Source organism: Myxocyprinus asiaticus, chromosome 35 (assembly GCF_019703515.2).
Source record: "Myxocyprinus asiaticus isolate MX2 ecotype Aquarium Trade chromosome 35, UBuf_Myxa_2, whole genome shotgun sequence".
Lineage (NCBI taxonomy): Eukaryota > Metazoa > Chordata > Actinopteri > Cypriniformes > Catostomidae > Myxocyprinus > Myxocyprinus asiaticus.
The window spans coordinates 35,187,448-35,210,159 of NC_059378.1; the positions used below are offsets into that span (position 1 = coordinate 35,187,448).

At 40.6% G+C, this 22,712-nt stretch overlaps 1 protein-coding gene across 3 annotated transcripts in view; it reads left to right on the plus strand.

The window, feature by feature from the left end:
• LOC127426076 (inter-alpha-trypsin inhibitor heavy chain H3-like) overlaps nucleotides 1–22,712 on the plus strand; it is an 86,798-nt gene that overhangs the window by 34,773 nt on the left and 29,313 nt on the right. The window contains exons 14-18 of one of the 3 annotated variants that reach the window (XM_051672579.1): nucleotides 2,066–2,125; nucleotides 3,409–3,453; nucleotides 3,807–3,824; nucleotides 12,505–12,549; nucleotides 14,147–14,185. In XM_051672579.1, the coding sequence (XP_051528539.1) occupies nucleotides 2,066–2,125; nucleotides 3,409–3,453; nucleotides 3,807–3,824; nucleotides 12,505–12,549; nucleotides 14,147–14,185 (207 nt within the window). The remainder of the gene's footprint in view (nucleotides 1–2,065; nucleotides 2,126–3,408; nucleotides 3,454–3,806; nucleotides 3,825–12,504; nucleotides 12,550–14,146; nucleotides 14,186–22,712) is intronic. The other 2 variants (XM_051672580.1, XM_051672581.1) reach the window with 2 other exon arrangements.

The window sequence follows — 22,712 nt, forward strand, 5'->3', positions numbered from 1 at the left end:
AGATTTTGGCTATGAAGGACGGTTGATTTGTCGATGTTCACTACCCCGCTTAGCTAGTGCCATTTTTTATGTTATTGGATTGGTCTCTTGACCATGTCAGTCCCCTTCTATTCTGTGTGAAGTAGAGTTCTTTTTCCAACCCTGTTGGCTAGTTGGCATTCCCTTTGTGCGTGTGCATCAGTATTATGGCATCATGGCATTAGCTTCCTATAGCGTCAGCTACTGACACAGCGTCGAATTGACTGACTTAAAAGGGAATATCTTGGTTAGGACTGTAACCTTGGTTCCCTAAAAGGAGGGAACAAAATGCTGTGTATCTTTGGCGCACTACTGATTTTTATCTTGCTGTTAAGGGACTGAGAGATTCCTCTCCTCCCTTCAGTCGATAAATCCTGATGAAATAGCACGGTGCTCCAGTTTATATGCCCACGATGATGCATGCATGAGGGTTGGGTTGTCAAGCGCCAACTGCAAATCCAAACTGGCACGTTCTAAAGGGTTTTAGAGATTGTCACTCCAGGTAGGCCCATAGCATCTGCTACTGACACAGAGTCTCATTCCTTCCTTTCAGGGAACCAAGGTTACAGTCATAACCGAGACGTTTTGCATCAACTGCTTTGTGAGGCTAACCCATACATGTACTGTAATCACTAATCTATATCACTCTCAAACATGAATGGTGAAGTAGGAACATGTTAAGAAAAACATACAGCAAAAGTAAAAAATATCCACCTGAATTATCACTAATTTATGCATCTTATCCTATATATCAAAATGTTTTATGTAATATAAAGCTAAAATATGATAAAATGTAATATTGGTAACACTTTCCAATAAGTTGGTATTCGTTAAAATTAGTTAACTACATTACCTAACATGAACAATACTTTTACAGCACTTACATCTTGAGTAAAGGAATATTCCAGGTTCAATATAAGTTAAGCTCAATCGACAGCATTTGTGCCATAATGTTTATTGCCACAAACATTTATTTTTGCATATCCCTCCTTTTTGGTTGGGGGGGGGTTGGGGTTCCCCAATCTGGAATGCCCAATTCCCAATGCGCTCTAAGTCCTCGTGGTGGCGTAGTGACTCGCCTCAATCCGGGTGGCAGAGGACGAATCCCAGTTGCCTCTGTGTCTGAGACGTCAGTCAGCGCATCTTATCACGTGGCCTGTTGAGCACGTTACCATGGAGTCCTAGCGCGTGTGGAGGCTCATGCTATTCTCCACGGCATCCACACACATCTCACCACGTGCCCCACCGAGAGTGAAAACCACATTATTGTGACCACGGGGAGGTTAACCAAATGTGACTCTACCCACCCTAGCAACCGGGCCAATTGGTTGTTTAGGAAGCCTGACTTAGTCACTCAGCATGTCCTTGTCCCTCTTTTTCTTAGAAAAGAAGCAAAAATCTTGTTTACAGAGAGGCACTTATAATAGAAGTGAATGGGGCCAATTTGAACTGTAAAGTTTAAATCGTAAGTTTTGGGGGATTAGTGTTTATGGCGTTACAAAGAAAAATGTTAAAATTGGAAATAATTTATAGGATATACACCAAAAGGTAAGCAATTTTATCATACTAAAATTATGTTAACATGCATATTGTTTACGTCTTGTGGATTTTGTAAACAGTAAGTATTTTATTGTTTACGGACTGGCATCATACACATAAGTTCATGATACTCTTACGAAAATCGAGAGATCATGGCAAATTTGCCACAAATTCACCACTGATAATTTTCAAATGCAAATGAGCTTTGTAGCAAACTTGCAGCAAATTGTCCATTGTTGCCAAGGGTTTGCCGGAGGTTCACCACTAACGGCGAAGAGCTGCAAACGTCTGGCAAACATTTGCGGCAAATCAAAAGCTCATCTGGATGTTAAAATAACTAGTGGCAAATTTGCGCAAGTTTGCGGCTAGTTTAGATTTTTTTGTAAGGGTAATTGACTAGTGTATTTTTTAGAAGAGTCATTTGTCTCAATCATGACCTTAAATAGATTTAGTTATTTATATTGATTTATAAATAATGTAACACTTTTTTTTTTTTTTTCCATATCAGTAATGCTCAGTGTTGCTTGGCCTCATGGTTCACACAATATTCCTCAGATGGGCTTTGCAGGTAAAGTATATAGTGGTTAACTATGACGATACATCCCTATAGTGACTTTTAACCTTCGCCACCAAAATGGCATCCATGGTCCATTGCTTGCATCGCCAAAATGTCAGCCTTTGTCTGTATTTTAAATGTCACTCTAATGCCGTATTCAAATTATTCAGGAGGATTTCAATACATTACCCAAGGCTACATTTAAAATGAAATTAATTTAAAATTCTGTCATCATTTACTTATTGATTTATTTATTTATTGCTTTGATGTTCATTGTTTTGTTTGCCATGGGACACAAAGGGAGTTTTCAGAATGTCCCAGTTGCAGCTCAAAAAATTTGAAAATTACCATAAAAAAGATCATAAAAATAATCCATGCTATTTGTGCACTGTATCTGATGCCGTGTGATGGCTTTGAGTGAGGAACAGATCCAAATTGAAGTCTTTAAGCATTGACCAGCATCCCCATCCACCGTAACACTCAAATCTAACTCTCCTCTTATATAAACATTCAAAATGGCTGCCTCAACAAGCGTTACTCAGCTTTGATATAAAATGTGATTGGTCCTCGCATGTCTTTTTATCGACTGTGACATTCTAATGTTTGAAAGTACAGTATATTTCTGAATAAGATGTAACTGCCTTTACAGAAAGAAAGATTTTGAGTATTCAAAACCTTTAGATTCACTCTCTTCCTCACACGAAGCTGTTGTCTGGCTTTGGAGGACTTTTAATGAAGCACGAGTAGTTTGAAATACTCTTATAGTGCTTTTTTTATTTTTTTATTTTTTATTAAATACTTACTCTTATCTGCTTGTTATGTCTTTGATATTTTTGGTTGGTTGTTATTATATTATTGGTTAGGTTTAGGTATAGGTGTGGGATAAATGGACATGCCTACTTATTCTTTATTATTATTTTCCACATTTGAATTATGCAGTGACCAAAATCGTATATTTAAACTTCTTCAAAGTAGCCACCATTTGCCTAGATTACAGCTCTGCACACTCTGGGAATTCTCTCAATCAACTTATAATATATATACATTTAAAATGTAAGTTTTATAAAGAAATGCATGCGTAGGCACAATTAAGATTTGTCTACAAAACTAATTTCAAGCATTTAAGCATAAGCCTTTAGTTCAAAATGATTTTAAGATCACATTCACAAGAAACAAAAAATCAGTCAAGTATGTCCAAACTTTTGACTGGTAGTGTATATCAAAATTCTGCATTTGCTCCAAAATATACAAAATATACCACTTACATTTTTATCTTTTCTATTTTTATATCCCAGGACCAGGACATCCAAGTGTTGGTGCTGTACAACCTGCAATCAGTCGTAGGCCAAATTATTTTTCTTCTTCTTTCTTGAAGTTAAACACTTTAGTAGTTCTTCTTATTTAATTTATTTAGTGTGTCTTTATATATAATACTGTGTCATGGGTAAAGAAAATTGTCTCCCCTCTTATCGTACAGCTCTTACATAGGATCACCTTGCTTTTAAACAGTGCTTTCAAAATTATTTTTTTCTTTGGGAGAATTCAATTTTTAGAGGCTGTGTGTGTGTGTGTGTGTGTGTGTGTGTGTGTGTGTGTGTACTTATGTGGAGTGTGCATTGAAAATGAATTCATTTTAATTAGATCTTTCAGATTCATGCTCACAAAGATTTTTTTTTTTTACTTTTGTTTCCAGTTGGAAGATACAGTTTGGGTAGGTTATTACATTTACTCTCTTTTATACATTTGTTAAATTCAAATGTAAAAAAAACAAAAACACAAAAGGCTTTGATCTGCTTTAAGTTGTGCTCTCTCTCTCTCTCTCTATTTATCTATCTGTCTATTTGTCCATCTCTCTAAAAGTCGGTTTGAATATCTAGTTAGCAGGGTTGGGCTTTAATGGAATACGTGTAATCTCAATATGTATTCAGAATACAAAACTGAAGTAACTGTATTCAGCCCTCATTACAATTTCAAGCATCTGTATTCAAAATACAGTTCATTTAAAACATTTAGTTAGAATAATTTTAGGCCACGTACACACTGCAACTAAGTTTGGTTGTAACATCACCTTTTAGTGCTTAATCCTGTTCTGTAAACACATAGTTCAGTAAAATTCAGGTAGTAACAACTGCATTTAAAAAAATGTCATGTAGTGTGTACAGAACCAGGATTTTTTGAGCAAAGAGATTATCCACCACAGATATATTATCATCAGAAAATGTTTAGTTAGCTGCTGTCGACAGAATTGCCATGTTTTGTTTATGTGCATCTAAATGGCTGTTGTTAAACAGCCGGTTACCCCGAGACCACAGGGCTGATGAGAGAGGTAGACTGGAATATAAGGATAAATGAATACACATACTGTACCTCTGATAGTGTGATTTACACTAAGAGAAGACGGACACATCTCACACGTGCCATTGATCAGCAATATTTTTACACAAATGTTACATTCGAGCACATGCTACATTGTTTCCCCCGATTGTAATTGCTGTGTAAATACATGTAGTTAACATCTCATGCAAAGCAACTCACAGAAGAATCTAAAAATGACAGTTAAAAGCAAAGGAGTAAAAGAATTAAAAGCACCCAAAAATAAGTGTCAGTAATAAAAGAAAATTAAAGGAATAAATTGGCATAAATATGGAAGCAAGCCTAGTTAAATGTATTCATATACCTCATTGTTGTTGTTGTCACATAACCTCATTATGTTGTATGTTTAATTTCTGCAAGAGGCATCCAGTTATCATCTCGAAAATATGATTAATTTGCATTTCATATCCAATTTTGTGTCCAAATGTATTAATCTTTGTCAGCACAATCAAAAAATTTTTCAAGAAGATAAAAATCTAAAGAATAGTTTAAAATGTTAAAAATACCATTCTGAACATTCACAAACAACCTTGCTTGGTTGCTACAATGTCACAGCTACAGTATAGGGGCTTTTGAGTCTTGAAGGTAAGGCAGCATTTTTCTAATACGTTGGAAAGTGGACAATATTTTATAGTTGACCTTAAACTGCATCAAACTCCACATAAAATTTAAAGAAACATATCAAGTTAGTGCTCAGTTCTAGCTGTTTAGACTTACTTAGATATTAACAATGGATAGCGGTTCAGATAAGATAATAATTAAATATCACACATAATTCTTCCAATTGTGCCTTGCCTTTATGATAAGTATTCTAAAAGTATTCTGAATACATTACTGTTTAATGTGACATATCAGAGCACATTACTGAATATATTTAAGAGGTAGTATTTAGTATTCTGCCCAACCCTGCTGGCTAGCTAGCTGGCAGTGTGTCTTATTGTAATGTCTTTGTATCCATCAAACTTGAATCTTTAAAAACTAGTTTCAGACCAAGCTTTGTCAAGCCAACATCAAAGTTCATCTTGACAAGCTTTACCTATCTAGTTTATTATTGTATTATCTTCCCTGTGGTCCACATAAAATGTTAGTAAAGTATTTTTGCACCAAACTTGAACTGAAGAACCTAAGTGCAATTTTAATAACAAAAGTGAGAACCAATAATCCCTAACTATAAACATGAATGAAAAATAAACATGAACTTGACTTGACTTTAAACTTGACATAAATCTGACTTAACATGAACACGTTACCAAACACAATACCTGACAAAGCACAATGGGAAAACATGAGGACTTAAATACATGGACATGGGAGAACACATGACAAAGATAACCAATGAACAAACAGAACTGATAACAGGATAACAAGACAATAAACCAATGAAAACAAGACACATGAACATGGAGGGAAAACAGGACATCACCTGACTAGGGACACATGACATGAAACAGGAAATAAACTTTTCAAAATAAAAGACATGAAAAACATGAATCAACAAAATACACATGACATTCTGTCTGAAACGCTCGTTTTTTTTAGTTGTCTGACCCTTTAAGACTTCAATGTAAATGCCCACTGTTGTGATTGGCTAACATCATGCAGCTCTTCCAATACAGCCATATTTGAAATTCAATCTGAAGAAAATGAACAAACTCACACAAAATTATAAAACTACAATTCAGGGTTAACACTTAACATAGACCCAACACATTTCATCTGAATGTATCAAACTGTTCACATCTCACAATTTCCCGGAAACACAGAACAGCATGTGGTTCTCCCAGTCAGTGGCAGCAGCAAAATGAGACGCGTTTTTAAAAGTAGCGCTTGTACCGCTTTTAAAACGTGGCGCACATAGCCGGAAACGTATCAAAACAATCAAAGACGTCCATTGAGTGCATGTTTACAAAAGACCAATAATTAAAAATAGCACAGATGGGTGCAAAAACAGTCCAGGATCCTTTATGAACTTGCAACTTGCCGCATATTCGCCACTGATAATTTTCACATGCAAATGAGCATTGCAGCAAATTCTGGCAAACATTTGCTGCGAATCAAAAGCTCATTTGCATGTGAAAATAAAGAGTGGGAAATTTGCTGCAAAACTTTCTTATATTTTAACTTCTTCAGTCTAGACAACCTTACCTAGATTACAGCTCTGCAAACTCTGGGCATTCTCTCAACAAACTTCATATATATATATATATATATATATATATATATATATGTTAAAATGTTAGTTTTGTAAAGAAATTCATGTTAGGCAGAATTTATATTAGTCTACAAAGCTATTTTCAAGCATGTAAGCATTTAATTGAAATGATTTTAAGATCACAAGAAACCAAAATTCCCTATCTGTCACTCACTCGATGTTGTGACAATGTAGTGACACTAGGGGTCACTCTTGGGAGCCCGAGACACCTCAGGTCTTTGATAAAAGGCCAATGAAAATTGGCGAGTGGTATTTGCATGCCACTCCCCCGGACATACGGGTATAAAAGGAGCTGGTATGCAACCACTCATTCAAATTTTCTCTTCGGAGCCAAACGGTCATGCTCACTGAGCTGAATACTACTGTTCATTCACCTCTGCTGGATCTGACGGCGCATTTCAGCGGCTTCTCCCTCCTCTGCACTGGTGCACTGCAGAGAATGCCCCTGGGCACTTTGGCAGAAATAAAAGAGTATATTTCTCTAAAAGAGTATATTTCCATAAAAGAGCGGCACACACGGAACGTCTTTTTAAAGACGCGTCTTTTTAAAGATAATTTTCCGATTGTGTGTTATTCCTTGTTGCGCTCGTTATCTCTCGCCTTCTGACGGTCACGATCACTGTCTTTCGTGTCTGGGCACTGCTCACGCGGAGACAGCATTCGTGGATGGTCATGTTCTCATTGCGAGAATATGTCCATGGCAACGTTGCGGTCGCGGCTTGCCTTCGTAAGAAAGCAAGCCACCCCAGAGTCTCCCGCCTCGGTCCTTTTACTCATGTGTATGAGGCCAGCGCGGCTAGCACTGGGGGCGATTTGGGGACCCCAATGGGACCGCCTCTGCCGGGTATCCCCCCCGTGGACCTCCTATTCCCCAGCATGCTTGTCTGCCCCGATCAGGCTTCCGGATGAGTCCGCCGGCTCGTCTCATGGCGAGTTCGACCTCTTATTCGGAGCCCGCGAAAGTGATGAGCTCTCGAGCGCAGCATCAGAGAGCAGGCTCGTCCAGTCGGAAGCCTCAGCTGGGCTCCTCCCTTCGGGTCGATTGCCCAGTCACAGGCTGACGCGGAGATGACAACATGCTTTCCCGGGCAGCCGCGGGCGTCGGCTAGAGTGGAACTCACTGCTCTTCCCCGAACCCTCGCCGCTCAAAGCCACACCCCGCCCCCGTTCCTTTCTTCCCGGAAGTGCATGAAGAGCTGACAAGGTCGCAGGAGGCACTTTTTACTGCCCGGTCCCAATCTTTCCAGCTTCCCTGCCCTCACTACCCTCAATGGTGGGGCGGCCATGGGCTATTTGGCAATCCCCCGGTGGATAAAGGCGCTCGCGGTGCACCTATGCACCTGGCGTGGGTACCCAAAGCCCCCATCCAAGGCCTGTAGGTTTACATCGTCTCTGACGGCCAAGACCTACAGTGCCGCTGGACAAGCTGCCTTCGCCCTGCATGCCATGGCTCTCCTGCAAGTCCGCCAAGGCACTAAAGGAACTGCACGAGGGTAGTTCCACCCCGGGATTGATGCAGGAACTGCGCTCGGCGACTGACCTCATTCTCCGAGCGACAGAGGTCACGGCGCGGTCTCTCGGGCGGACGATGGCCACACTAGTGGTCCAGGAGCACCACCTTTGGCTCGAGATGGGTGAGGCTGACAAGACACGATTCCTTGCTGCCCCTATTTCCCAGGCTGGCCTATTCGGCGACACCATCGAGGACATTGCCCAGCAGTTTTCGATGCTAGAGCAATAGATGGATGCTAGCCGGCATATCCTGCCCCGGCGCGGCTCAAGATCCCGCACCCTGTCTACTCATCGCCAAGGGCGTCCGCCTGCGGTGACTGCACCGGCTCTGCCACAGCCCGCCCCTTATGCCCGGCCCCGGAGTGGAGCCCACCGCAGGAAGCAGACGCCACCCGTCTCACGGCCGCCCAGAACCTGTGAAAGGCTTCAAAGCGCCCTTGAGATGGGCGACCCAGGGACAACGAAACCCGCTGCTCTGGAGCTGGTAAGCAGATCTCCATCTTTTTGTAACCTTTTGCATTTAATTGCGCTGCATGCCCAAGTGGCTGCAGTACTCAAGAGCTCAGCAAGAACGGTTTCCTTGTTCCCTGGGTCACATATCCACGCACGGCCGTCATCACGGCCACTGTCCACCACTCTATTTGGCAGGTTTGGCACTCCAGCGGCAGTCTCCTACCCCTGTGCGCCCAGCTGTGGCACAAATCTGCCCCCGATGTGACAGTCTCCACGGGTCACGAGGACAGGCCTCTTCCTCCCCCGTCCCAGGCTGTTCCGGGGGTGTTCACAAGGAGCCAGGTCAGTGTTTTGATGTCCTTAGACTCAGCATGGCCACAACGTGGTGTGGCACCTCGAGCTCCGCCCCACCGCGAGAACCCACCTGCCGATACGTCTGATGACGTTGTCCCTTTGGTCCCCCTTGCGCGGAACTTGGATGCATGCCTTGCGTTTTCCAATCCATCACGAGGGCTGGTCTGGACCGTCTGACTCAGCTGCGCGATTCACTTCGCTGGGCGTCCGCCCAGATTCAGCGGTGTCCACTTCACCTTGGTGAAGGATGAAAACGCTGCTACCTTGCGCGGAGATCACTACCCTCCTATGGAAGGGTGCGATAGAACATGTCCCTCCAGCCGAGATGAAGAAGGGGTTTTTCAACCCCTACTTCATCGTACCGAAAAAAGGCGGTGGGTTGCGGCCAATCTTGGACCTGTGAGTTCTGAACTAGGCTTTACACAGACTCCCATTCAAGATGCTGATGCAAAAACACATTCTGGCGAGCGTCTAGCATCAAGATTGGTTCGCGGCGGTAGACCTGAAGGATGCGTACTTCCACATCTTGATCCTTCCTTGACACAGACCCTTCCTGCGGTTTGCGTCCGAGAGTCAGGCGTATCAGTACAAAGTCCTCCCTTTCGGCCTGTCCCTGTCTCCTCACGTCTTTACGAAGGTCACAGAGGCTGCCCTTGCCCCGTTAAGGGAGGTGGGCATTCAACTCAACTATCTTGACGACTGGCTAATCCTAGCTCATTCTCGAGACATGTTGTGCGCACACAAGGACCTGGTGCTCTCACACCTCAACCGACTAGGGCTTCGGGTCAACTAGGAAAAGAGCAAGCTCCTCCCAGTTCAGAGCATCTCTTTTCTCGGTTTGGAGTTGGACTCCGTCTCCTTGATGGCGCGCCTTACGAACGAGCGCGCCCAGTCGGTGCTGGCCTGAAGGCGTTCAAACAGAAAACAGCGGTTCCACTGAAACTTTTTCAGAGGCTCCTGGGGCATATGGGATCCTCAGTGGTGGCCACCCCTCTCGGGTTGATGCATATGAGGCCGCTTCAGCACTGGCTCCAGACTCGAGTCCCGAGATGGGCATGGCACCACGGGACATGTCGTGTGGTCATCACGCCGGTCTGTCACCGTCTTTTCAGCCCTTGGACTGACCTCTTGTTTCTACGGGCAGGTGTTCCTCTAGAACTGGTCTCCAGGTGCGTTGTGGTCACGACAGACACCTCTAAAACAGGCTGGGGCGTTGTTTGCAACGGTCACGCAGCCGCCAGCTTCTGGACGGGTCCGCAACTGCATTGGCACATCAACTGCCTCAAGTTGTTGGCAATTATGCTCACCCTGCGGAAGTTTCAGCCATTAATCCAGGGCAAGCATGTGTTAGTTCAGACAGACAACACGACAACGGTAGCATATGTCAACCTCCAAGGCGGTTTGCGCTCTCGTTGTATGTCACAACTCGCCCGCCGTCTCCTCCTCTGGAGTCAGCAGCACTTCAAGTCGCTGCAAGCCACTCACATCCCAGGCAACCTCAACACTACAGCGGACGCGCTGGTACGCGCTGGTAACACGACAGGTTACCCTCAGGGGAGAGTGGAGACTCCACCCTCAGGTGGTCCAGCTGATTTGGAGTCGATTTGACAGGCACAGGTGCACCTGTTCGCCTCCCAAGAATCCTCCCCACTGCCCGCTTTGGTACGCCCTGACCGAGGCCCCCCTCGGCATAGACGCGCTGGCACACAGCTGGCCCCCTGGCATGCGCAAATATGCGTTTCCCCCAGTGAGCCTGCTTGCACAGACCCTGTGCAAGGTCAGGGAGGATGAGGAGCAGGTCGTCATGGTAACACCCTACTGGCCCGCCCAGACGTGGTGCTCGGACCTCACGCTCCTCGTGACAGCTCCCCCCGGTGAATTCCCCTGAGGAAGGGCCTTCTTTCTCAGGGATGGGGCACCATCTGGCACCCACGCCCTGACCTCTGGAATCTCCATGTCTGGCCCCTGGACGGGACGCGGAAGTAGACACGATCACTCAGGCTAGGGTCCCCTCAATGAGGCGCCTGTATGCCTTTAAGTGGCGTCTGTTCTACCAGCCCATTCTACCAGGGGTGTAGTGGCTCCCTGGGCCCTGGCCAGGGGTGCCTCTCTAACAGACATTTGCAGAGCAGCGGGCAAAACACAAAACATTTGCAAAAACACCCAACACCTGTGCAAGGTTCTACAACCTCCGGGTGGAACCGGTTTCGTCCCAGGTAGTGGCACGCAACACAAGTGGATAAGCCCGGGACAGCTGGCTGGGTGTATCACTTGCACATAGTGCCTTCCACCTCCCTTGGAGCTGAAGACGTGCGCCATTAATTCCCAGCAGTGTTCACAAACTTTGTTCCCTGGTTGACTTCCTCCGAGCCCTGTGGCAGTCGAGTTTTCGGAAAGAATCGCTGCCAGCCCAGTACACACGCTAACTAAGAGCCCTGTTCTGGGGTAGGTGCTCCGCATGTGGTGGTTCCCTGTAAGGCTAACCCCATGCGATATATATCTTCCGCTAGTACGTTTCCCTGCTGGCAAACTGCGTCTTCCTTGGGCAGAACCCCTCTGCCCCAGTCTCCATGTTTGTAGTAACTACTCCCCCATTGGGCAGGATCTACCTTGAAGGCTCTCCACATGGTTGGAAAGACCATGTGACATATTCTTCCACTTAAATATCCCCCCCCCTCTTTGGGCGAGGTGTGGTCTCTGCGGTGTCTTCCCCTTGGGAGGGACACCCCCCGGCTAGACCTGGCGGCCCAGCCGGATAATCCCCCTTCTTTTTTAGGGAGTGGAAAAAGAGAAGGGAGAAAAGAGGCCACGACTGGGTAAAGCCTGTCTCTATCTTTGGGTAGTCGACTTGTTCCCAAAAAGGGCCGTTCAACACTCATAACTATGTTGGGGGAGTTTACGTGTTGACCTGGTGCGCTGGCTATGAGGCATACAGCAGTCTGTCCACCACACACCGCCAGTTCACGTAACACAGTTCAGCCAGTTGTGCCGTTTCGTATAGGGACCCCTAGTGTCACTACATCGACACAACGTCGAGTGAGTGACAGATAGGGAACGTCATGGTTACTTGTGTAACCTCCGTTCCCTGATGGAGGGAACGAGACGTTGTGTCCCTCCTGCCACAACGCTGAACTACCCGCTGAAATGGCCGGACCTTATATCGGCTCCTCAGCATAAAACCTGAATGAGTGGTTGCATACCAGCTCCTTTAATACCTGTATGTCCGGGGGAGTGGCATGCAAATACCACTCGCCAATTTTCATTGGCCTTTTATCAAAGACCAGAGGTGTCTCTGGCTCCCAAGGGTGACCCCTAGTGTCACTACATCGACACAATGTCTCGTTCCCTCCATCAGGGAACGGAGGTTACACAAGTAACCATGACGTTTTGTCAAGTATGTCCAAACCTTTGACTAGTAGTGTATATCAAAATATACTAAAAATACAGATAACATATTTATCTTTCTTTTTTTATTTTTATGTCCCAGCAACTGGAAATCCACGGGGTGGTGCTGCACATCCAGGTGTTTTTGGTATGCCAAAGTAGTTTTTTTGCAACAATTTAATGGTTCTTATTTAATTTATTTAGTGTGTCTTGGTATGTAATACTGTGCCATTGGTAAAGTAATTGTCTCCCCTCTTATCTATAGCTCTTTTTCTTACTTTTGTAAAAAAAGAAAAGAAAAAAGAAAGAAAATAGAGTCAAATTTACTTGTAAACAGAACTATACAAAACCTTCACAGGAATTATATTATTAATTTTGTAAAAGCTGAAGCAGAGATATAAGTATAGACTTTAAGTAATTTCTGCAAATGATTCGAATCATTGGGAGCAGCAAAATTAAAAGCAAAATGGCCATAAACAGTTTTTAAGGATGCTCTAAATCGGATGATCTGGCTGAATATATTGCAATATGTTGTTGTCATGTAGTCTGAAGATAAACTGGTGTCAAACTTAACAAGGTTCTGTAAATAAATATATACCAGTGGAGTTCTTGCCAGTTGTGTAATGAAGGCCAGCTTATAATAAAATAAAAATTACAATGATGAGTTCTATAAGGGACATCTAATAGCAGCATAATATAAAAAATCTAGACGTTCATAAATATCTTTGTGTCCACATTTTTAAACTAAATCTCTATAATCCAATAAAGGGAGAATAGTTGTCTGAACAATATTTTTTTTTTTTAGCGGACATAGTAAATGCAGATCTATTATGGTATTAAAAAACCAGCCTAGACTTCACCTTTACCAGTAAATTTTTAAGATGAGTACAAAATGACAGTGACCTGTCAAGCTAGATCCCAAGATACTTATAGGAGGTAACAATCTCAAGTTTTATTCCAGCAGTGGTAGTAATATTGTTAGGACATTAATTATTCTTTCCAAACCACAGTAATGTTTTTTAGCTGTTCAAAACGATATTAAAATCAAAGAAAGCCTACTGAATGCACTAAAAACTATCTTGGAGAGAGCCTAAAACACATTTGTATGAGGATCCTGTTGAATATAAGATAGTATCATCAGTGTAAAGGTGAATATAAGTATTCTTATTATCAATAGCATGAGAAACATTAATATAGATTGTTAAAAGAGTAGAAGCTAAAACGGAGCCTTGAGGAACACCCTTGCTAATAGACAATGGTTCAGAAAGCTGATGTTCTGTCTTTACACATTGTACCCTTTAAGAGAGATCATTTGTTAAACAGGACAGAGAGAGAGAGAGAGAGAGAGAGATCTGAGACACCAATACATCGTAACCTAGTTATCAAAATGGAATGTCTACAGTATTGAAGTCTTTAGAGAGATAGAAAAATAGCTGCATAGGATTCTTTTGCATCGAGTGCTTCATAGATGTCATTAAGAACTTTTACAGCAGCTGTGATGCAACTAAATGTGGGTCAATAAACAGATTTCATGTCTGATAGAATTTAAAAATTATTAAGAAAGGTCATTAATTGTTTTCAAGCATGTAAGCATAAGCCTTTAATTGAAATGATTTTAAGATCACAAGAAACCAAAATTTAGTCAAGTATGTCCAACCTTTTGACTAGTAGTGTATATCAAAATATACTAAAAATACAGATAGCATATTTATCTTTCTTTTTTTATTTTTATATCCCCGCAACAGGAAGTCCACGGGGTGGTGCTGACCGTCAAGGGATTTTTGGTATGCCAAAGTAGTTTTCTTGCAACAATTTAATGGTTCTTATTTAATTTATTAAAGTAAATTGTCTCCCCTCTTATCATACAGCTCTTTTTCTTTATAAAAAAAAAAAGAAAAGAAAAAAAGTCAAATTTACTTGTAAGCAGAACTATACAAAACATGCACAGGGATTATGTTATTCATTTTGTAAAAGCTGAAGCAGAGATATGAGTATAGACTTAAATCTCTGCAAATTATTCCAATTGTAGGGAGCAGCAAAATTAAAAGCAATATGGCCATAAACACTTTTACTTTTGAAAACATTCAGAAGGATGCAATTGGATGATCTGGTTGAATATACTGCAATATGATGTTGTCATGTAGTCTGAAGATAAACTGGTGTCAAACCTAACAAGGTTCTGTAAATAAATATAGACCAGTGGAGTTCTTGCCTATTGTTTAATGAAGGCCAACTTATAATAAAATAAAAATTACAATGATGAGTTCTATAAGCAGGACATCTAATAGCAGCATAATATAAAAAATCTAGACAATCAAAAACATCTTTGTGTCCACATTTTTAAACTACATCTCTATAATCCAATAAATGATAATAGCTGTCTGAACAATATTTTTTAGCTGTTCAAAACAATATTAAAATCAAAGAAAGCCTGCTGAATGCTCTGAAAACCAAGAGCTACTGAGAGCCTAAAACAGATTTGTATGAGGATCCTGTTGAATATAAGATAGTATCGTCCGTGTAAAGGTTAATATAAGTATTCTTATTATCAATAGCATAAGAAACATTCATATAGATTGTAAAAAAATGTAGAAGCTAAAACGGAGCCTTAAGGAACACCCTTGCTAATAGGCAATGATTCAGAAAGCTGATGTTCTGTCTCTACACATTGTACCCTATAAGAGAGATCATTTATTAAACGGGACAGAGAGAGAGAGAGAGAGAGAGAGAGAGAGAGAGAGAGAGATCTGAGACACCAATACATCATAATCTAGTTATCAATATGGAATGGTCTACAGTATTGAAGGCTTTAGAGAGATAGAAAAATAGCTGCATAGAATTGTTTTTCATGGAGGGCTTCATAGATGTCATTAAGAAATTTTACAGCAGCTGTGATGCAACTAAATGTGGGTCAATAAGCAGATTTTATGTCCAATAGAATTTTAAATTATTAAGAAAGGTCATTAATTGTTTATGAATTTCTACATCACCTGTGAGACAAATGGCTGAAGTGATATTGGTCGATAAGAATTTGGATCCATTTTATTGGCGCTTTTAATTAAGGGAGATACAATAGCTAATTCCAAGATTTGGGGTATTTCTGCTGTGGGGAAAGATAAGTTAAAAATGTAGGTAAGAGGAGCTGCAATATTGGATGCACCAACTTTGAAAAAGGAAAGGATCAAGGAAATTTAATCCGCTCCCTTTGCAACTGAAACTCTGTGACAGGTTGCAAAGAGAAACTAAAAGCAGGGAAATCAGACTAGAAACATTTTGCTGACTGCACCCAATTATTCTTAGATCTACAAAGTGATGTTGAGGAGGACTGCATAAAAACAGTATTGTTAAATAAGTTACTTGATTTTATAAAAGTGCCTATTAAAAAGCTCTACTAGCATTTCTTTATCTGTTACCACTACATAATTAAAGGTGCAGTATGTAAGATTCAGAAACCCTTGTTATTAATGACACCTGTGGCCGTTAAGTGAACTGCATCCAGCTACCTGTTGTTCGTGCTCGCACACACACCCCATAGGGATGCGAGCATCAACCACAATGACGTAAAGTACAAAGAGACTGAACGTGATTCAACGACATCATGCTGACAGATGAGGTAGCATAATTAAAATTATACAGTTATGATTGTTTTACTACAAATTTTGAGACTGTATATTATATTTGACTCTCCAGTGCTGGAACAGGGCTAAAACAAAGTGTGGATATAGGTCTGGCTATGCGAGACTGTAGTTTGAAGTAATCACTTTTCTTTGCATGATACATTGACTGCATTTATACGATAGCCTATGGCTTTAGCTAGCTAGCCAGCTTTATCAATAGATGTTAGCTAAATTTGGTGGATGATGACAGTAGCTGTTTATAAAATAGACTGTACATTATAAATATGTTGACACAATTCAATATTGATGTGATTCCATCACAACTGACATTTTGATATATCGATGCACTATTGTTTTATAATAATAGAATGTATATATTTTCTGTATAACCAAGTTACATTACACTAATGAATGGGTATTTTTGCATTATCTTGAACATATCTAGAATTGTGTTATTGTAGTTTACCTTGCTGAATAATTACAGATTAACACTGATTATGACATTTAATGTGCAGGCAAGATCAAGTTAGCTAAAATTACACAGATCAATCCTTATGGCACTATATTTTACATGCTTTGCAGTTATGAAAGCTTACCAGTCCAATAAGAAGAACGCCAATTCAGGGTCAGTTTTGATCCCCAAAACCGAACGAAAATCCCTCCAGGAATCATATGCCCTGCCGATGTTCACTCTAGTTTTCGCTCGACCACGACACGTTCCCGCTTAGCCAGCCGGGATTCAGTAGATAAAGGCTTTTTTTTTTTTGGCTTACTCTGAGTTTGTGTAGGAGTCGGTGTTGTGCTGGGAGCTGGACGTTTGCTGGATTCCATCTCTAAGATAACGTTACCTAGTGTTGCAGACAGTTGTCGCTGTTGAATAGCGGAAGAGAAGCACTGAGGCAAGGCTCTCGGGAGCACGCATAAACGTCACATCCTTTGGATTTTCCCGGCAAATGCGACCCGCTCCCTTCACATGAAAATCAATCTACAGGCTTTAATAGGCAACCTAGGAAGTCCGTGAAGGGCTAATTTTTTAAGTTGCATTACAAGCTGTTCACACATTGGCAAAAAAAAGGTGAATATTACATGAAAAATGTTACATATCGCACCTTTAATAAGAGGTTTGATAACTGCCATTTTAAAGTTTCTTGGGACATGTCCCAAAGATAGCGAGGAGTCAATAATGTTAAGAAGAGGTTCTGAGATTACAGAGAATACCTCTTTTAAGAACTTAGTTGTTAGTGGATCTAACATACATGTTGTAGCTTTTCATTTTTTGATAAGTTTTGTTAGCTCTTCATGACCTGTGACAGTGAAGGATTGAAGTTGCTCATGAGGAAAATTATGAGACACTGTTTTCTGAGGTGCTGTGACAGTTGATTGCATAGTTCCAATTTTATTTCTGATTATTTTGTCAGCTTTCAGTGCCAGTCTGTAGCTAAAGACACCATTATTTAAAGGAGAATGCTTATTAATAATAGTACTAAAGAGATGGAAAAAGAAAGACCAAGCATCTTCAACAGTAGCGATTAAATTGACTTTAGATCAATGAGCGGCAGCTAGATGTGCAGAAAAGCTTGCTCATTTAAAACTTTAAAAGAAGTTTTATGACGAATTAGGCCAGGCTGCTTAAATGTCAGATTGATACACATCTGGAGAATTTGTAAAAAGTCTTAAAGTGTAGATGTGGCATGCTAGATTTCTCTGGGTGTTTAAAATCATATCTACAGTGGCAAGATAATGTATGTGAATTCTTTGGAATGAGCTGGTTTTCTGCATTAATTGGCCATAAAATGTCACAAGTATAGACAAACAAAATGTGCTTAAGCTAACAACACACAAACAATTATAATCTTTCATGTCTTTATTGAACACATCCCATTAAACATTCACAGTGCTGTGGAAAAAGTAAGTGAACCTGGTATTTAATAAATGGATGATCCTTGGTTATATGACCTCAGCCAAGCGTTTCTGGTTGCTGCGGATTAGACCTGCACAACGTTCAGAAGGAATTTTGGACCATTCTTCCTTACAGAACTGCTTCAGCTTAACCATATTCTTATGATGTCTGGTGTGAACGGCTCTTTTGAGGTCATTCCACAGCATCTCTATTGGGTTAAGGTCTGGGCTCTGACTGTGACACTCCAAAAAGTGGATTTTCTTTTTTTGAAACCATTCTGTAGTAGATTTACTAAAATTTTTAGGATCATTGTCCTCCTTTTAGGTCACCCAACTTCTACTGAGCTTCAGCTGGTGTGCAGCCATTATTCTGTAGGATATCTTGATAAACTTGGGAAATAATTTTCCCTTGATAATGGCAAGCAGTCCAGGCCCTGAAGCAGCAAAGCAGCCCCAATTCATGATGCTTCCGCCACTGTACTTCACCGTTGGGATGATGTTTTCATGTTTGTATGCGGTGCCTTTGTTATGCCATACGTAGTGCTGCGTGTTCTTCCCAAACAATTCAACCTTAGTTTCATCAGCCCACAAACAATTTTTCCAGTAGCGTTGTGGAGTGTCAAGATAGTCTTTGGCAAACTTCAGGCGTGCAGCAATGCAAAGTTTTTGTTGAAAAGCAGCAGCTTCCTTTGTGGTGTCCTGCCATGGACACTAGGGCTGAAACTATTAGTTGACATTATCGTCAATGTCAACAATAAAAAATTGTCTACAAAAATGTTCATTGTCGAATAGACGTTTGATGTCATTTAACATAACATGAGATCAGATATGAAACTTGACATGTGAGAGCAGCACTGCAGTGCAGGCCTGACTGAGGAGAGGAAGAAAACAGTTCAGATGCACTCCAAGCTTTCCAAACAGCTTCAGGTGGTTTAGATCGCAAAATATGAGGGAATTATAATGCAAAAATATAAAATAAATAAATACAGAATCACTTACGATGTGGAATAAACGGAGCCGGATTTGCCGCTTTGCTAAACTTGTGTGTCGAGCATCTTTAAAGGAAACACCCCTGCGTTACATCTTAAATTTAGTTATATTTAATGCGTTATAGCTTTATTAAAGTTCAAATAATATGGAAGCAGATCATGTAAATAACTACAAACTCAGAAACTGGCATTTCTCTGTGCGGTCAGTGCCTCTTCCATGAGTCTCATGAAGTGTCCCAATGAAAGTGTAGAGAGATTGAGACTGTAGCTGGCTGAGTCACACTCTATTGCGGGGATGCTCATCCCTCAGGCGTGCACGCTTGCTACAGCTCACGACTTATTGAATCATAATATATGTGTCACTTTGCATTTCTTATCGTAAAGAAAATTGGCAATACACAGATTTATTAATAAGAGAGTTTGTTTTTGTGAGTTAAATATGGGCTGAAGTGAACAAAAATGTGAGAGAGGGTAGTCTTCGCCCCATTATACACTGCAATAAAATACATTTTTGATTTGTTTTTGTTTTGGGATGTTTTACAATATAAATATCTAAAAATAATTTAAAACAACATAAATTTACTTTAGCAGCTATACTGTATTTTTGTATTTTTTTATAATGTTGAATATAATATTAAAAATATATATATTTAAACATGTTTTAAAATCCTTTAAAAAAGATGCATCCACCTGAAAAGCAGCATATAAGATATTTATCAAATCACTTTATTGTCACACAGCCATATACACAAGTGCAATGGTGTGTGAAATTCTTGGGTGCAGTTCCGATCAACATAGCAGTCGTGACAGTGATGAGACATACGCCAATCTACAATAAACATCAAATTAACACAACACAATTTAAACATCTGTTATACATAATTAAACTCGACTTAAAACATCAAATTAACACAGCACAATTTAAACATCTGTTATACATAATTAAACTCGACTTAAAACATCAAATTAACACAGCACAATTTAAACATCTGTTATACATAATTACACAACTTAAAACATCAAATTAACACAACACAATTTAAACATCTGTTATACACAATTACACTCAACAATATACAATAATAACATACATTGCACAGTATACAATATGCTGTTTTTGTTTTTTTGTTTTTTTTTTTTTTTGTTTTGTTTTTTACTATATAGATACTATATAGATACACATTATTCAATAAAAATTAAAATATATATGAAAAAAGTATATATATAGAATGTACAGTATTGTACTGTATTGACATTCAGGCTGTCGGTTGATAGTCAGTTGTTAAGAGAGACATAATATAATGACAGTAATATAATTTATGACAGTCCGGTGTGAGATAAAAGAGTAATAAAGTGCAGGGATGATGTATTTTGATCGTGGGAGATCAAGAGTTCAGAAGTCTGATTGCTTGGGGGAAGAAGCTATCATGGAGTCGGCTGGTGCGTGTCCTGATGCTGCGATACCGCCTACCTGATGGTAGCAGTGAGAACAGCCCATGGCTCGGGTGGCTGGAGTCTCTGATGATCCTCCGAGCTTTTTTCACACACCGCCTTGTATATATTTCCTGGAGGGAGGGAAGCTCACCTCCGATGATGTGTTTGGCAGTTCGCACCACCCTTTGCAGTGCTTTGCGGTTGTGGGCAGTGCTATTGCCGTACCAGGCGGAGATGCAGCCAGTCAGGATGCTCTCCACAGTGCAGGTGTAGAACCGTGTGAGGATGTGGCGGTTCATTCCAAACTTCCTCAGCCGTCTCAGGAAGAAAAGGTGCTGATGAGCCTTCTTCACAACGACTTCAGTGTGGACGGACCATGTGAGTTCCTCAGTGATGTGGACACCCAGGAACTTGAAGCTGCTGACTCTCTCCACTGGTGCCCCATTGATGGTGATGGGACTGTGTTCTCTGTCTTTTCTTCTGAAGTCCACCACAAGCTCCTTTGTCTTACTGACGTTGAGGGAGAGGTTGTGCTCCTGACACCAGTGTGTCAGAGTGTGCACCTCCTCTCTGTAGGCTGTTTCATCATTGTCAGTGATCAGACCTACCACCGTCGTGTCATCAGCAAACTTAATGATGGCATTGGAGTTATGTGTTGCCACACAGTCATGTGTGTACAGGGAATACAGTAGTGGGCTGAGAACACAGCCCTGCGGGGCTCCAGTGTTGAGGGTCAGTGATGAGGAGATGTTGCTGCCTATTCTAACCACCTGGCGTCTGCTTGACAGGAAGTCCAGGATCCAGCTGCACAGCGAGCTGTTTAAGCCCATTTAGACTTGATTTTAGAGACTAGATCTTGAATATAAGTATATTATGTCTTTACTGCACTCACAGATGTATAACCAAGTGAAAAAAATACACTTATGTTTGTCTCTTAAAGCAAGTCTAAATGTCTTATATGTTCCTTCTCAAGTAAATGTATCTTGTTTTAAGGATTTTGATACAATTTTAAATAAAAAACAAGACAAAAACATTTGATAACAATAGGATTTTTGTTGGGATTTAGTTTTTAATTCAGTTAATATCATTTAGAGGTATTTTTAAAAGATTATTTTGTCCTCGTTATTGTTAATGAGCACGTTTAATACAACCTTTTAACTCGGGGCACAAGCTAAATAATCGGTTAAGAGCTAATGATTAATTGTTGCAATAATTGCAGAATAATTGATTAATAATTTTAATAATCATTAGATTAATCGATTATCAAAATAATCATTATTTGCAGCCCTAATGGACACCATGCCTGTGTAATATTTTCTGTATAGCAGACTCATGAACCGAGATGTTAACTAGTTCCAATGATTCCTTCAAGACTTTAGCTGTTATTTTTTGCCTCATTGTGCATTCTGCAGTGTGCCGTTTGAGTCATATTGGCTTGACGGCCACTTCTAGAGAGAGTAGCCACAGTACTAAATCATCTCCATTTATAGACAGTTTGTCTAATTGTGGACAGATGAATATCTCAGCGCTTCGAGATAACTTTGTAACCTTTTCCAGTTTTATGCAAAGCAACAATTCTTCATCATAGATCTTCTGAGATATCGTTTTTGTGAGGCATGGTTCATGTCAGCAGATGCTTCTTGTGAATAGCAGACTCAACATGTTTGAGTGCTTTTTATAAGTCAAAGAAGCTCTAAACCACACTTCCAATCTCGTTTTATTAATTTGATGCCAGGTTTGCCAACTCCTGAGTCTTAGCTTTTGTTGATGTCTTTAGCTTAGGGGTTCACATACTTTCTCCAACCAACACTGAGAATGTTTGAATGATGTATTCAGTATGTACAAGAACAATACAATAATTTGTTTGTTATTAGTTAAAACAGATTTTGTTTAGGAACCGAATTAGCAAAACATTTTGTACACTGAAGATGCCCCTTTAAAAAAAATAGCTTCTCCGCTATTTCCCCAGAAATAGTAATTACAGAATCATAAATATTTTGCCTTAACCATGTCCCAGTAATAACTAAAACATCTAGTTTCAAGCTTTTAACACATACTTTCAGTTGGTCAAATTTAGGTACAAGACTTTTTGAGTTCACATTCAGAAAACCTGAAAAAATGTCTAAAACCCAGATCAGATTCCATTGTATGCCTACAACATGGAATATTTGAAAGAGGCCCAGGGTGAACATTAACATTTCCAGATATAACTGACCTGAACATTAACTATTGAATATTGACTGATTGACTATGATTGTGTTACGTTGTGCTGCATTTTCATGATCAGTTTGTACAGACAAATTGCTTGTTGCTTGAATCTTATTGCATCACACTTGGTTAGGGCATGGTGTAAAATATAGGTAAACTTATAA